At 42.3% G+C, this 17289-nt stretch overlaps 1 protein-coding gene across 1 annotated transcript; it reads right to left on the bottom strand.

Annotated features, from left to right (window-relative positions):
* Positions 1–73: 73 nt before the first annotated feature.
* RPE65 (retinoid isomerohydrolase RPE65) lies at positions 74–16879 on the bottom strand. Its single transcript, XM_063137550.1, has 15 exons — positions 16807–16879; positions 15304–15386; positions 12799–12949; positions 10768–10875; positions 10544–10685; positions 7162–7309; positions 6696–6777; positions 5515–5647; positions 4951–5090; positions 3879–4008; positions 1759–1873; positions 1519–1613; positions 733–844; positions 264–458; positions 74–190 (listed from the first exon to the last, which is right to left on the bottom strand). The coding sequence occupies exons 1-14, from the start codon at positions 16815–16817 to the stop codon at positions 307–309; spliced, it is 1602 nt and encodes a 533-aa protein (XP_062993620.1). The 5' UTR covers positions 16818–16879; the 3' UTR covers positions 74–190; positions 264–306.
* Positions 16880–17289: the final 410 nt, after the last annotated feature.

Genomic DNA, 17289 nt, shown 5'->3' with positions numbered 1-17289 from the left:
ACTTAAAACGCCCTCTATTGAATTAGCAATACTACATATGGACAATTATCATATCCATTTATTTTATCTACAGTACATGAGGTTCACAAAAGCATGCTTAAATTCTGTCATTGTACACTTAAATGTAAACTAATTTGATAGATCACTGGCAGTTAGCTTTTTAGTTCAGTTTGTAGCTAGATCCATTATACTTTATTATTATTATTATTATTTATTTATTTATATAGCACCATCAATGTACATGGTGCTGTACAGAGTAAAACAGTAAAAGGCAAACTTGAATAACAGGTATAGGGAAGGCAACAATCATGCTCTTTTGAAAAGGCCATGAAAAGTAACGGGGATATTTATGTCCACTTCTGCTCTGGCAACTTCACTCATGTCCTTTGCACTCAAGATCAAAAGGTAGGCAGGTTTTGGTCCACTGCCAGGGTTAATGACAATGCTCAGGACAACACCTGAACCAAAAATAAATATGAGTTACCTAAATGAAGGAGCACCAAGTACTTAGAAAATATCTCCACTATTTCATCTAAGAAAGTTGGAAATGTAAATCAATCAAAACCATAATATCTTCCTCCTAATTCCATTGGAGAATGTGGTGGGTACAAAACAGGTGTTTTTTTTCCTTGGCAGACATGTATATCTTTAGAACATGGCTGACAATTAAAGAGAGCCTGGATAGATTTCTATTTTTTTTTTATAGACTTGATAAAGATATGATAATATTACCATCATCCTCTTCCAGGGCATCTGGGTGAGAAACAAAGATTGGTTCAGAAGGGTATGCATCTGGTTCTTGCCATACCCAAGTCTCCCTAGTTTTAACATTCATTTTGCAAAGCTGAAAAGAGATTAAGGGGAGAATACAGACTCGTTGGTTTCTGTTTAGAATATATAGTAGGGATACAACACGTGTGGCTTCCCAAGGCATTAACTGTGGCCATCCTTGGGGCTAGCCTCTCGCCACCCAATCTCCCAGCAATCTGGATACAGGTAATTGTTATCCTACTGCTGCTACCAGAGAGGAAAGCGCATGCTGTATCAGGATTTCAGGGGAAGAGGACTTCACTTCCCCCTCCCCCCAGTGTTCTTCATACAGATTGCTCTTTCCCCGCTGTTCCTAGAAGCAAAGAAAATAATCTGTATCAAGATGGCTAGGATGTGAGTAGATGTGTGAGGGCCCGGAGCCAGCATCACATGCAGCCCTTGAGACCAAGAGGTTGTACACCCTGATTTAAGGCTATTTAGAGACAAATGTGCTACGATTGCTGATACCGTGAAATAGCCCCAAACTAACCTTGACCCATTGTCACATATGAGATATTACAAATATATGATAAACCAGTAGGGAGAAAGTCACTTTGATGTGACTTTACCATATCAAAAGTGAGAGCTGAGCTTTAGAAGAAGTCTGACACTCTGAATATGTATCATCCTACCTAGCGTGTGAAGAGAATAAGAACTTTGTGTTGACTAGATTTGGCCCAATGCTCAGAAACAGCATGTAATACTTACCCTATCTGGAACAAAGTGATTCAATCCAAGGCCATATGCATATGTGTAGGGTTTCCCAGAATACTTTGTATAATTTATTTGTGGAAACTCAAAAGCTATAAAACAGAACAGACCCATTTACATGGATTAGTAATTCATTCTGCATTTTCTAACTAGGTTGCTTCTGGATGAGATTGATCTTATTTTTAAAAAATGTATTTTTAATTATAAAATTTTGACAAAAGAAAAGAAAGATCTTACCTTGACGGGGCCCTGAAAAAATAACTTCCGGCTCCAGCCAGATAGTTTCATCACTGTGCAGAACAGCAGTTGCTGTTGTGTTGGGCAATGTGATTAAATTTTTGCCCGTGTCAGCCTAGAACAAAAAAGGGCAATAAAAATAATAATAAGAGAGATTCTTTACAAGAGTCATAGAGGTGAGGCATTTTTTAATTCTACCCACTCTCCCAAAAGTTTGATTATAATCAAAATCCAGGTTCAATTTATATAGATAGGAGCAAGCCTGATTCTTAATGCTTGGGTCATCAAATACATTATTTTAATTCTGTCTCCAAGATCAACCCTTTTGCTTTCTCTTGCATAATCAAATAACTGGCACTCAGTCCTATGAGGAAATGTAAAGTGCACTTGATGACAATGTAGCAGTAAATGCAAACTACTCACTACCTCGTATCCTGATCAGCCTGGCTTTCGCCAACAGCTCAGGAGAGCAATGTATTTCTGTGTTCACTGCATGCATTACATGGACACCAGAGATCTTTGCTATATAATAGCTACCTTTCCATGCCATTGTGACAGGCACTTCATGATGTATTTATTACAATAAGGTATAACCAACCTTTCTGTTCAGTGACACTGAAAGACGGGCATGACAAAACCATAAAATACAGCCTGAAAGCTGTGTTTTTTTTTTTTAAAAAAAAATCACTTGTAACTTATATCTGGCTTTTTTGAACTGAAGTGTTACAGCTGACCTATCTCATAATCCTGCAAGTAGCAAAGTTTAATATTCAACCAAAATAAAGCTTTTCTACATCTTATCTAATATTTAATGACAGTGTGTTGAAGTCAAAACCTTGGGCCATAAATAACACCATTTATCATGATGGATGAATAGGGTACATTCCTGTGTGTGTGAGTTTGGATGGATGGGGGCGTGGAGGACGTGTGAGAAAAAATGGAGGAATAAGGTTCATGTATGAGAAGCAATGAATGTCTCGTGTGTGTGTGTGTTAGAGAGAGGAAGAAGGGGGGTGCTCTGGCCACTGCCAGCATCCTCCTATATTACCTTGAGGAAATGTGGCTGTTGGCAGAAAAAGGGTGTCCACCCTTGCTTTAATGCTTTTAGCTGCATGTTTCTGAACACACCTCAAACTACAACCTATAAAATCTAGTGAAATGGCTTGGGAGCTCTTAAAGGCTAACTTTTTTTTTTTTAATAGCATAAGTTTTTGTGACCTGAACTAAAATCCTTGGGAGCTTATGCTTTACTAAATCTACTACTTTTAAGGTGTCATGACCCTCTATGCAACTGCTGCCTAACATGGCTACCTCTATGGAAGTTATAAAAATATACAGTGGTCTTGGAGCTACTAGTGAATTTCCATTGAGAAGTGACTGTAAAGAGGTTTTCTACAATAGTAGTGTGAATCCACCCTTGGAATCCTTGCCAAAATTCATCAGTGAAACATTGCTTTTGGGAAAACAAACCCTGCATGAACAATATGGGATGTAAGTGCCAAGGGTGTGTCTATACGATGCTGCGTTGGAAGTAGCTCAAAAGCCCACAGCATTGCTGCTGCGGGGTGAAATCAAGAATGCTGGACAGGGCAGGAGGGAATGTGGGCTATCCGGTCAGGAAAAACCACTGCGCCGGCAGCCGTTCCCTTGGTCAAGCCGGCCCCTTTACCTGCACTCCCGTGCTTATGCCTAATAGATAACCCAAATCAAAAATGAGTCGGGTGTCTATATGCTCTAAAACACTTGAGAGCAAAGATAAAAGTCATGGTAAATCGGCACTTTGAAAACCTGCAGTTTTGGGAGACAAGCTCAATGTGGCTGCATTGTATAAATAATGGAGCGCCACTGCACAGCCACTGTAGGTGTTAATAGAGTGTAGAGACAGCCCTAAGGTTTAGGTTGAAGTTTTTTGTTCCTTTGTTGCAACAGATTCATATTTCTAATCAAAGTATAATAACTGGGTTCTTGTTTAGGACTATTCTGGAATATATTGTAGAATACTTGGGATCAGGGCAAACCAGGTGCAATCAAAAGTGAGAACGTCTAAATAAGATTGTGAAGAAATGGTTCAGGCCTTGATATCTCAGAGAAATGGAGCTACTTTAAACTCTTGCAGTTACCTTCTCAATATTTAGGGGAAGAACATATCGCCGAACTTCAGGCTGAGGAGCTTTTTGTGCATTTCTCTTCACTTCTTCCCAGTTCTCCCGTAAATTAGCTAAATATAAGTAATTGTAAACAAACTCATACCTGTAAAAAGGCAAATGCATCAGCATTTAAATAGTAAAAGAAGCAGTCAGTGGGATCTAACGTGGCTGTCATTATGGCACCCTAGAAACAATATAGAGATGGACCAAATTTCCTTGAAAGTTCTGGTCCACCAAAACATGAATGAGGAATTATTATGCAGACATTGCTACAAATCATCATAATCATGCACATTACCTGTCTTCTAAAGTTGGTAGCAGGTTAGGCATAAAAATCTATAGCAGAATTGGATCAGAGCCTTTAATCTGCAATTCTAAATCGCTAGAAACGAGAGCCAGAGAAATCAGACTTTTCTATATCTGTGGGCTTAGAATTAAAATCCTACATTCTTTCAGCCAATCTCTTTGTCAGTGCAGGATTAGTATACATGTGAGCATACAATCTACTCTGTTTCTCACTCTTTAAATAAAAGAAAAAGCTGACAGCCTTTGGTGCTCATCTGTTTGATAAATGCTAGATGCTCATTCAGAGCTTTTAACACAGTGATTTGAATTCAATACTTGGACTGCATTCAGACAATCCACCCAACCACGTGCTGCTTCTCTCTCTTCCTCTCATGTGTGCATCTAAGTGAATTACTTCTTGGTCTGCTCAAATGATAGTTTGTTGCATTTAAACAGAATAGCAAGTGATGGTTTAATCAAACCAAAAAGTAATTTTTAAAGCTGCATCCATGTGAGGGGAAAAAGACGACGGAGCATTTAAGCACTGGGATCATTCCTAATTCTCCAAACTATGGTTTGGAGCCGCCTCTCCGAACCTGAACGCTCTAGATGTTTTGGACTTTGAGACACATCAGTCCCCACCAGAATGGCCAATGGTCCAAAATGCTGGAAGTTGTACTTCAAAATATCTGGAGGGCACCAGATTGGGAAAAATTGGCTTGGAGGATCACCTGAATGTAGCCTTCACAACAGTACCCACCCCTTCCATGTGCATAGATCCACAACTAGAAATCCATTGTCTTCGTAGGTGTTGATATGATGAAAGAGGTTAAAGGGTGAAGTCCTGTATTTGATGTTGAGGTATTTCCCTTTTTTCTTGTCTGCTACATGCATCCAGACCTAAACAAAACAAAACCCGCCCACCCAAATAACACTGTTGAATGGTGTGAAACAATAACATTCTATCTACTGTTGCATGCCATCCTAATATATATATTTTGGGGGCCTATAGGAAATAAAGCCAGACTGCTTACTTGAGGGAATGATATTAAAGGCAAAACTGAAGTACGTTGGTCACATAATGAGAAGACAGGACACCCTGGAGACGATGCTGATGCTAGGGAAAGTGGAAGGCAAAAGGAAGAGGGGCCGACCAAGGGCAAGATGGATGGATGATATTCTGGAGGTGACAGACTTGACCTTGGGGGAGCTAGGGGTGGCGACGGCCGACAGAAAGCTCTGGCGTGGGCTGGTCCATGAAGTCACAAAGAGTCGGAAGCAACTGAACGAATAAACAAATAAATCACAGGGCAGGACCACTTACCCCCATGCTTTCATTTGACTCAAAGCAGTCCATGTAGTTGGCTCCCCAAAGGCTCCATGAAGAAAGAAACTTGAGCAAGTTAATTTTCACAGGAGTTTCCACAAACACGATGTAATTTGGAGTCAGCCCAAAACTGTTCAAAAATATAGTCGAGGGTTGCATGTCAGGTGAAACAGCATTTCACATATATGAAAGTGATGGTATACAACAAGGCTTCCCCAACCTGGTGCCCTGCAGATATGGTGGACTTCAACTCCTATCTACCCAGGCTTTTGCTGGTGTTTAATTCTAGTAACTGCTGTTTGATTTGAACTTGCCCCAGCTCACAGTTGTATTTTATTATTTTGATGTATTGTTTTATTGTTTTAATTTTGTATGTTTTAGATTATTTGCTTGTTTATAGGTTCTTTGCACAGTGCCTTGTGATGATTTGTGAACAGCTGTATAGAAATGTTTAAATAAAGCAATATCAGCCCCAATCAACATGGCCAATGGACAGGAATCCTGGAAGTTGTAGTCCAAAACATCTGGAGGAAGGCTGGTATGCAACATTCAGTTACAGGTGTTTGGAACCCCAAGGCTGCAATCCTATGCACATTTACCTGGAAGTAGGCCCCACTGAACTCCATGGGGCTTACTTCTGAGTAGATATATGTAGGTTGTACTTTAACTATTACTTTCCATTGTAGTTGCTATAAATAATGGTTATCTGTTAATGAGCTTTTCTACACGAGGTTACTCTGCCATATCTACTTTCATTTTCGTTGCAGAACTGAGATCCAAACTCTACATGAAGAGCTTTTCCTTTCCTGCTCTTCTGCTACATAACCTCTAGGTGGGACTGTGCTGTAGCAGAACAGTGCAATTACACAAGTAGAAAATGTTTTCTTTAACTTTTAGAAATAATACTCCATTTTCTCCACTCTAAAATACCCCAGGAAAATACTCTTCAAAAACAGAAGCAAAAATCGTTTCATCTTTAGAAATGATGAGTGTACAATAAATGCCTCATGTAGAAAAGCTCAACATCAACTGAGTTCAAAAAGCTGTAACTTTTACACATGGAGCAAGGAATTTTCAGCTAGAAATTGCTGTTTCAAATTATTGTATGAATGATTATCTTTTATTAAAACATAGCTTAAGGTCATATATTCATATTTGTATAAGAGGTTGAAATTTACCTGTGCACATATGAAGGCTTGAATCTGTCACTGCAAGGAAACTGAACTACCACTTCACATTTGGTCATTGGATCTTTCTTATCTGAAAAAAAAGGAAGACAGTACCTAATTCAGCGATTGGTTTTCTCTTGCACAAGCCAATGAATGAGAATTGCATGCCAGACCAAAAAAACTGGTACTGGAAATGAAGAAACAAACATTCTGTTTTCAAACATATGCATTGCTTCTCTGAACATTGGGGCTCTTATAGATCAGAGAACATCCCCTTTTTTTATCTGTTTTGCTACAACAACAATAAATATTTTCTGATGATATAAGTAGTAGGTAAGAGATGGAATAACTATAGAAATCCTAAGAAGAGTAAAAAGTAGAGCACAATGCCAAGTTGGTAGATTTAACCACTATATGGAGGAGTCACCATATTTGTCTAAAGTGTCTAGACAATGCTGCTTGGTTGCAAACAGACCTGCTTTCAGGGGAGGTATCCGTACAATATTGTAGGCCAGGGAAAAATTCTTTCCAAAGCAGTTGCCAATATTGTAAACTGTCCCGTCATTTTCAATGTGGGGGTGTGCTGTGACCCCATTGACCGAAACATATTTGCTGACATCCACCTGGAGAACACAACAGAGAGGTGACATGTTTGGGGGAAATCCATACGTTTGTCAGGGGCAATTGCATATTGGACACAGAGCAAGCGTTTGAAGGGCTTATTTTGTGATTTCCCCATATATCTCATACTCATTCTCCGAGTGCCTATCCTTAAGTAGCCAAAATGGCAACACCCATGCACCAAAAAGAGATGCCAGCAGGTTGGGGGGTGGAGGAAGAGGGCGGGGCTGAGGTTTAAAGAAGTACAAAAAGTGAGAAAAATAGACCTAATTATTGATGGTAGTAGGATGAAAACCCCTAAAACAGCCCAATGAGGACTAAATATGGCCATTGGATGCAGAATGATGGCTGACTGGGTTGAGTGGGCGAGCAGGGTTGGTGTCAAAGGGTAGTCATGGTGGGTGCCTGCTGAGGGCCCATATCCCAGCAGGGGTCCACTCACAAGAGCCTCTTGGAGTTGCTCTTGTTGCAACTTGCTTGTTCACCTGCCTCTTGCTGTGGCTTTGACAACAGTGCTAGTGAAAAGGAGCTTCTTGGAGGTTTTCTACCTGAGGCTATTAATTGCTGTATCTGCTTTTGGTTTCATCGCAAAACTGAGACCTGAGCTCTACACAAAGTGCTTTTCTGTACATAACCTCTAGGTGGTACTGTAGTGTAGTGGAATAGTGGCAATAAACAAGAAGTTCTTTCACTTTCAGAAAAAAATATCAGCTCTAAAAAAAAAAAAAAAAAAAAGCCGGGAAAGTGCTCTTAAAAACAGAAGCAAAACTGGGAGACTACAACATTGTCTAAAGAACCTGTAAACAACCATGAGTAAGGAATCATGAATCTGCAATAAATGCCTCATGTAGAAAAACTCTTGCTCACTGGCTCCCTGCCTGTCAAGCAAGGAAGTGGTAGCAACGATGAGAAAGAGGACCAGGAACAGTAGCAGCTGGTGACACTGGCAATGAAAAGGGAGACTCATTGAGCAAGGGGGCCATTGCGGGGAACAACGACAGAATGGAATCATGTGGAAAAGACACAGCATGAGCTCTGAGGGTTTTGTTACAGATCCCACTTGTTGCACTTAGAAATTCAAAACAAGAAACTGACGTAAGTCATTTGCCAGAGCTGGAACTGAAGAAGAGCATCCAAAGCTTGATTCCGAATCATTTTAGATACATTTATACAGGGAGCAATGATCTCTCCACTGAGTTCAATAGAGCTATTTTCAATACAGGTCAGCAGGACTCGTGATGATAAGCCAGATTAACATCCTGGATAACTGGTCACAGGGCAACAATTCTTCCAGACATGAGTGCATCCAGCCCGTACCTTAGAGTTGCAATATTTGCTAGAAAGGCATTAAACACACACACACATATGGGAAAGCATCTACGTTGCCTATTGTGGCTTATACAGAAGGGGCAATGGGGAAATGGCACTGCTTTTGCCTAGCAGAAAAGCTTTTGAAATGCTGACACTAGGCACAAACAATTTTTGTTTTTCTCTCAAAGAACTACAGCTTCAAAACAAATACGATTTTTTTAAAAAAGGTGTTTTTATGAAGTCCAACTCTCTTAACATGGTAATTAAAACCCTGTTACTAGTGACAGAATGGGGATGTTGGAACATATTATAATGAAGGTGTGCAGAAGATGAGTAGCAGCAGAGGCTGGATGGCCATTGTCAGAGATGCTGCAGTTGCATCCTCCTTTGCAGACTCCTGAGCAGGGGGTTGGACTAGATGTTCTCCAAAGTCCCTTCCAACTCTATGATTCTCAGAGGAGTCTGGTGATTCCAGTGTCAATGAGGCAGTGAATCCACTCCAGGTTTCAGTCAGAATTCTAAAGGAGCTATCCACACACCTTCAATAGCTCCTTCAGAGTTCTGGCTGGTTCTGACTGAAACCTGGAGTGAATTCACTGCCCCTGGAGCCACTAGGCTCCAATGGTGATTTTATGTTTCATTTTGACACAAGTGTGACACAAGTATGCTGCCCGTTGGCTTTCCAACACATGTCCTCACGGCAAAATAAAAACACAGGACCTAACACATTATTATGTAGTTTTCCATGCACAAAAATATGTATGAAAAATATGTGTGAATGGGTGCTAAAGTATCTCTGTTTCTCATCTCTCAGCGACAGCATTCTGGTACCACCAATGAGAAAGTGTGCTTATTGGTACTAAGTGTGTTATATTTATAGCAAACACTAAAGTTGCTAGACTCTCTGCAGCTCTAAATCAATAACAGTGTCAATAAAAAGGACATGGTCAATTTACTGTGTTATAAATGTCATTATGAATGCCCCCACAAGTGCTACTAGTCACAAATGCCATTTGAATGACAGTTGGCTCTACCATAAGCCCCAAAGTATCACTGTTTGCATACTGACACCGTGCATTTTGATGTCATGTCCGTTGTAAAATGTTTATTGCAGTTGCGCAACATCTGAATGACAGTTTGATCTGGAGAAATATCTGTAATATAGGCAGTGATACATTCTGAAGTAACTGCTCCCATAGCCATGTCCTCGAGGAGAATCCAGAAATGGAGGCAGCTGTGTGGGTCTTTTACAAGAGCTATGGGTCTTTTACAAAGGTAACAGGTCTTAATTGAGAGCCTGTGTGGTGTAGTGGTTAGAGTGTTGGACTGGGAGTCAGGAGATCCAGGTTCTGTTCCCCACTTGGCCATGAAATTCACTGGGTAACTTTGGGCCAGTCACAGACTCTCAGCCCAACCTACATCACAGGGTGGTTGTTGTGAGGATAAAATATAGAGGAGGGTTATGTACAGGATTGTTTTGAAGGAAAAGTGGTGGGATAGACGTGCAATAAAATAAAATAAAATAAATGTCCATGCAGTACCAAGGCCATCCCCAAATACTTTGCATTGTGATAGCTCACAACATTATATTGCAGCTGGAAAAATCCATTTCCCCATAGCTGTTGTGGGGATTGCAGCTAAACTCAGAGGGATCAGGGAATTCGGAGTGGGGTGCTGCATGACGTAATTGTCGCTGCTCAGCCCAAAGTCCTGGCACGTCATCCCTGCATGCCCTGGCTCCGTTACAACACTGTATATAGGAGCTCTGCCACAGAGCTGATCTGCAGGGATACTCCTCTCCATTCAAACTGTCTCACTTCACTGTGCCCTGTCTAGATATTCTAGATCACACAGGTCTCCTGTGCACACCCAATGTTTATTTCCGTTACCTGTTCATCTCTGCCTTTTATTTATCAAAATGTTACCTTTTGAATTGTCTCCAGATTATCTGGGTTGATTTTTGTTATGAAGTTTGTCTCAGTACAGGCATAAAAATCTTCACCCACAGGGTACACGTTGACCAGGGCATTATCAGTAATTTCTACACCTTGGAAATAGGAAAAGAATCTGCCAAACAGAAGGCACAAGAGAATTAAATCACTTCTTCTGCTAATATGGGTTAGCTTCCCACAATAAACATTGTTTTCACCTGGAAAATATATTCTTGCATGGATCTGGGTAAGCGTATGTGCCAAATTCTGTTATTACAACCCTTTTCTCAGTCATATTCCTGACATAGGCATCAGTCCGGATAAACCTGTGAAGGAAGCAAGAGAAGGAGTGCCTTTGTTTGTTTGTTTGTTTATTTACCTATTTATTTATTTAACTTCTAATCTGCCCCCCCCAAAGACACTAAAGGCAGTTAATAATAAAATCGAGATTAACAAAATCTTCATTAAAACTTGCCATAAAAACCAAATCCATTAAAAACACAAGTAATAATACAATAAAATAAATAAACTGTTCCAACCAATTAAGGGCACAATCCCATGCATGTTTAGACAGAAATGAAATCCTATAACTCCCAGCATTCCCCAGCCAACTGGCTGGGGAATGCTGGGAGTTGTAGGGCTTTATTTCTGTCTAAATATGCATAGGATTGTGCCTAAAAAACCCTTCTGCGACAGCTTAGCTTACGTGCCAAAGGCCTGCTTGAATAAAAACGTCTTTGCTGGTGAAAGGACAGTAGAGAGGCAGTCGACCTAGCCTCCCTTGGCAGAAAGTTCCAGAGCCTTGGAGCAGCCACCGAGAAGGCCCTCTCCCACTTCCCCACCAAATGTTCCTCTGATAGTGGTGGTACTAAAACAAGGGTCATAAATGAATGCAGTGTTTTGTTGCCAGCACCAGTGTGGTTGTCCCAAAGCTGTCCAGGCGCCACTTCCGTTAACGTAGGCCATATTTGTCCAGTTGGTTTAGCTGGGTCACATGGTTATATGTGACACTGGTGCTGTATCCCTTTCAGAATCCAATAGGCAGATGGTGTGTGACTCTACCTCACGTTTCCTCCAACTTGTCACACAGCAGCTGTGAAAACCCTGAATGGGTGTCCTGAGGCAGATTTGGGGCAAATGAGGTCAAACAAGCTGAAGATTAATCTAGATAAGATGGAGGCCTGGGAAACCTGCTGATTTGGATGGAGCTGTGAGACTGGTGATGGATGGCATTGTGCTCCCCTTGAAAGACAAAATGCGTAGCTTGGGGTTTTTTCTTCTTCTGCTCTATAAAGGGGAGGTGATGGTAGTCACCAGGGGTGCCTTTTTCTCAGCTTCTACCAACCATGGTGTCATTTGTATGCCTGCGGCAACTGGTGAAATTCTTTCGTCATCACAACAGTTAAAGCTGCAGGAGCCCTGCCTGCTTTTCTATCTGGTCGCTCTAGTATAGCTCCTGCAGCTTCAACTGTTGTGACGAAAAGGGAATTTCACCAGGTGCTGCATGCATACAATTGACACCTTCTGAAATTCCCTTTTCTATACAACTGTTAAAGATTCAAGAGTCCTGCCCTCCATTCCATATGGTCACCCTATGCTACCATAATGCACTGAGTGGGGCTGCCTTTAAAGATGGCTCAGAAGCATGAGCAGGTGCAGAATGCAGCTGCCCGGTTGCTTGCAGGGACTAGACCATTGGGGTCCATAACAATGAATCTCTACCACCAAACCATCTACTGATGACTTGCAGGTTTCCTGGCTTTTGCACAGTTTTCTCCCCATTCTAAAAAGCTGAAATGCTGACAGGAAGAGCTTTAAGGTAAAGCTGGTCTTTTCTGACCCCTTTCCCTTGTCCCCATCAGCCACTGGAATGTGGCCCTGAGAACTTCTCTGAAATTTAATTCAGACCTCAACACACCTGTCATAAATCATGGAAGCCGAAATCCCAGCACCCAAGGTATGATTAATTGCTTCTCCCTTCACTCATTGCTTAACATGGTCTACAGGTCTTTTTATCCCCAAAGCCTGTGGGGCAGATCACTGATTCCCATTTTAACAGAAGGAAAGCAGTCCAGATGTGTACTAGTTTTGGAAAAGAATGGCTTACATAAAGAGGTAAAGGGGTGCAGAATTGAATTCTCTGGAGGGAGAGATCTCACATCGGCCATGATTGTGAACAGCAGAGCACAGTAAGCCAAGGAGGTAGGGGTGTGTGTGTGTGTATGTATGGATGGATGGGTGCTTCTTACCTCCTATAATAAGTGACATGCCCCTCTTTAAAGTCAAACTTGTGAAGAAGGGCTTGGCCATCAAATAAGTGATAAAACGGTTCAGAGCCCACTTCAAATAATCCGGGGCCACACCTGAGGAGGCTGCCTTTGAGCCACACTGGAATCCTGCCTGTTGCAAAGACAGCAAAAAGATTGGTCAAACTTTGAGGAAAGAAAGGAAATCAGGGCACCCATTCTGTTCAGCTAAGCCTTAGCAGCTGAGGTAGGAGGCTATGAGGCAGGTGGCTGATGGAGTGGCACACGGTGGTGGAGGGGTGCGTGTGGGTCTTGCCTCTGTCTCCACTTATTCCTTCCATCTCCACCATCGCTGTGTTTGTGAGGGGCAAGATGGGGCCAAGCTCTTCAGGTGCGCCAAACCCTCTGTTGTGAATGGACCACTTGTGGGTAGGGTGACCATATGAAAAGGAGGACAGAGCTCCTGTATCTTTAACAGTTGTATTGAAAAGGGAATTTCTGCAGGTCTCATTTGTATATATGGAGAACCTGGTGAAATTTCTTCTTCATCCCAACAGTTAAAGCTGCAGGTGCCCTGCCCTCTTTTAAATCTGGTCACAGTTTAGCTGCAGCATAGCTCCTGCAGCTTTAACTGTTGTGATAAAGAGGAAATTTCACCAGGTGCGATATGCATACAAATGACACCTGCTGAAATTCCCTTTTCAATGCAATTGTTAAAGATACAGGAGCCCTGTCCTCCTTTTCATATGGTCACCCTACTTGTGGGGCCCCCAGAGCACCTGGATTTTAATGCTCCCTGCCAAGTTCCTCAGTAGGCAAATAACTTTGACGTTTGTGTCCAAATTATTTATTGGACACAAACGTCCAATAAATAATTCGGCTGCCTTTCATCGCCAAAGCCCTCCCAAAGTGGCCTGCAGCAATAGGAGGGAGGGGAGACCGGTGCTCTGGAATCAGGCGGAGTCCTTGGCCGGGCGCTGCATGACATGACTTGGCTGCCAATGGGAAGAGTAGCTGCTCTTCCTGGTGGCCAGGTCTGGAGCATTGTGTAGTGCCCAACAGCATCTGCTTTGGGGGACCACTCTCCGCGCAAAGCAGCACCATCATGGCTCACATCCCGGTTGCATCTCAGATTAGAGAGCACAGTGGGGATTCTCTTCAGGGGTAGGATTCCTCTGAGGAGAGGGGCTTGAAAGGAACCCCAGGAGGCTCTGCAGGCCCAAATTGGAAGCCCAGTGGGCTAGACTGGGCTCATGGGCTGGGGTTCTTCACCCGATATAGGGAGAAAGCACTGAGCCTGAGGTGTTTCTCTACATAGAACAAATGCCCATGATGGTAAATAAGCTTGGATTCAATCCAGACAAGATTGAGGTATTCTGGATGGAGGTTTGAAACTGGTCATAGATAGGGATGTGCTCCCCATGAAGGAGCAAGTGCACAGTTTGGGAGTTCACCTGGACTCGGCACTAATTAGAGAAGCTCAGGTGGTGGTGGTAGCCACCAGTGTATTTTTTCCAGCTTTGGATGCCAGCTGCAGCTCTATCTGGAGAGATCTGACCTTGTCTTGGTTGTCTGTTTGTTAGTGGCATACAGCCTGGAGTACTTTAATGCAATCTACATGGGACTGCCTTGAAAGACAGTTCGGAAACTTCCACTGGTGTTAAATGTTGCCATCTGAGCATTGATGGGGGCCTGGTTAAGGTGACCATATGGGAAGGAGGCCAGGGCTCCTGTATCTTTAAGAGTTGTATAGCAAAGGGAATTTCAGCAGGTGTCATTTGTATACATGCAATACCTGGTGAAATTCACTTGGAAGGATAATTAATCTTAAAACATTAAAACAACAACACAGGATTCCAAATGGCCAGCTTTTCAAACCTAAGCAAATTTATACTTTACTCAGGAATTGCTTCCGTAACCATTGAAAGAAAGTTGCCTGTGAAATGAGAAACAGCCCAGAGGAAATCCTGTCATTGTGTTGACATGCTGGGGAAATTTGTAAGCAGTGTTGCTCAGGTACGAATTTGATAACTAGGATATTGTAGCCAAGGTCAGAGGGGCTGAAGGTTTGTAAGTTTCATTCTTGGGTGGCATCTGGAAGATGATAGCTCCAGCAATTTGTTGCTTTGTAACGGTATTGCTTTTCTATTGGCTTATAGGATGGTCCACTAGGTTGACTTTAATAGTATCTAATTAGCTCAGCTATGCATAGCTTGAGTTACCACAGAATTAGTGATTAACGCAAGGAGTAAATATGATATTTTGAGTTTTGAAAACAGCTTCAGCGTTTGGCTATGGAAATTTAATCTTTGCATCGAATTAAATAAATTACCATGACAATAAAGGATGGCCTAGGTTTCTCATCCTTCCTTCCCTCAAATGATTCTGACTGTGACAAATTCCACCCATTTATCTCCCTCAGAAACACCTTGGAATGGAATGGGTTGCTCATTGTGAAGGGAATCCTACTGAGGCAGTGTGAAAAGAGAGCATTAGAAATGCACGAACCTGTGACATGAGCAGTTATCGGCGACGACAGTTCCTCCACGGTCTCAAAGAGCTTCTTGTAACCACCAGCTGGGTGCTCAACTCTGAAAGGTGTTAAGAAAGCCAAGTGGGGAGAAACTCAGTATTTCCCTGAACGTTTTCCTCAATTATTGGAAGGCTAGAACCAGTGAAGGCTGGTGGCTCCAGTATCAGTGGGGTGGGTGAATCCACTCTGGCGTTTAGTCAGAACCAGTCAGAAGTCTAAAGGAGCTATCCAAGTGAGACACACCAGCCTGTACTGGTTAGAAAAATGCTTTTCACTGGATAAGGATTGTTTTGACTCAAATGAACAAAAGACAGTGTTGTGTAGTGGCTAGAGAGTTGGCCTGGAAGTCAGAAGAACTGGTCCTAGTCCCCACTTGGCCATGGAAGCTCACAGGGTGACTTTGGGCCAGTCGCAGACTCTCAGCCCAACCTACTTGACAGGGTTGTTGCTGTGAGGATAAAAATGGAGAGGAGGAAGATTATGTGCACCACTTGGCTTCTTTGCAGGAAAAAAGGTGGGATACAAATGTAGTAATACTACTACTACTACTACTAATAATAATAAATGTAATAAATCAATAAGTCAGTGTAATATCTGAACTTGCAGCCATTCCCAGAAAACAATTAGTACTCACTCTCGTTTAGCCAAGATGCGATGGTTTGTGTTTCTGCTAGAGATATGTCCCGATTTTCACTTACTAGAGCAGACTGTAGCCAAGGGAGATGAATATATTTACAGAAACCAGAATTTGCACACAACATTCTTCCAGCCAAGTCTGTCTCTTCCCCAGGTCCGAATTACATTAAATATGGACTAGACGTACACATTGCCATCCCTGTATCTGCCAGTCATTACCTTCCAAAAACATTGCAATCCTGGCCTTCGCCACAGCACAGGTATGCTCCCTTGCTGGATCCCAAGCGTATCATTCATGATCCAGTAAACCAGATGTCCAGCTATCCTAGCCCAGCAGAGCTCTGGACACAGTTTTTTCCCCCCAAACAGCAATTCTCCATGTCCCATGGCAAACTGACTTTGAAAAACATGGAGGTGCAAAAGGGGCTTGTGGTATGGGGCTCTGCGGCTCAAAAAGAAAGGTATCAAATCTCATGAAGCACCATACAAACCTTTGAGAGCATGGGAAGTCACTTTCCAACCATTCCAATGAAGTTTAATTGAACATACTTTTTATATAATGGGTTTAGGTTTCGACAATCAAAAAAGCATGGCATTAGTTGCATCTTAAGAGTGCCAAAGCTTCAGTGCTGCCTGTTGGGTTTTTCAGGCTAGCTTTCCCCTGTGACATCCTGTGGATACTTGTCACAATATTGCACAAGTCCCACCGATGACAGCAGGGGAAGAGGCCTGCCGTCTTTCCTTCTGAGAAATATGCCAGCTGCAAACATCCGGTGTCTGCATTGCACTTGCTTAGTCAACATTTAAATCCCTATGCGGAGAAAATCTTAGAGGATACTTACTGACTGGACATTTTTTCCCCAAGAAAGGATTTGGATTTTCCGAGCCAAATGCAGAGTACAGCAGTCAGAAATGTGCTCTGGGTATTTATATGAACGTTGGGTCTTACCAACAGGAGCAATAGCTTTAAAGAGACACCCGAGCCAATCAGCTGGACCCCAGGGAACAGAAGTATCTTTCACCACTCAAATCCTCCTGAAGCTTTACGAGATTTTGTCCTGCTGTTCAAAGGTCTTTGAATGTTTTCCAGAGACCTAAATCCCCATGCAGAAGTGGATTACAAAGAAACAACAAGGGAAACAAGAGCAGACTCTAGTCACACAGCCTGTAACGTGCTCTCTCCTTGGCATCAACCCTTTGCCCAGTTACCCAAACGTCCAGCTTACAGGAATGGGCCCCCGGGCACACTGCTGGCTCCAAAAGTCAAGAAAATATCTGCTGCCTCCCAGTGCAGCATATGCTCCATAGACATCCTGGATTATGTA

This window comes from Elgaria multicarinata, chromosome 1 (assembly GCF_023053635.1).
Source record: "Elgaria multicarinata webbii isolate HBS135686 ecotype San Diego chromosome 1, rElgMul1.1.pri, whole genome shotgun sequence".
NCBI classification, from domain to species: domain Eukaryota; kingdom Metazoa; phylum Chordata; class Lepidosauria; order Squamata; family Anguidae; genus Elgaria; species Elgaria multicarinata.
The sequence above is the reverse complement of the archived record's forward strand: the minus strand, read 5'-3'. Positions and strand labels throughout refer to the sequence as shown.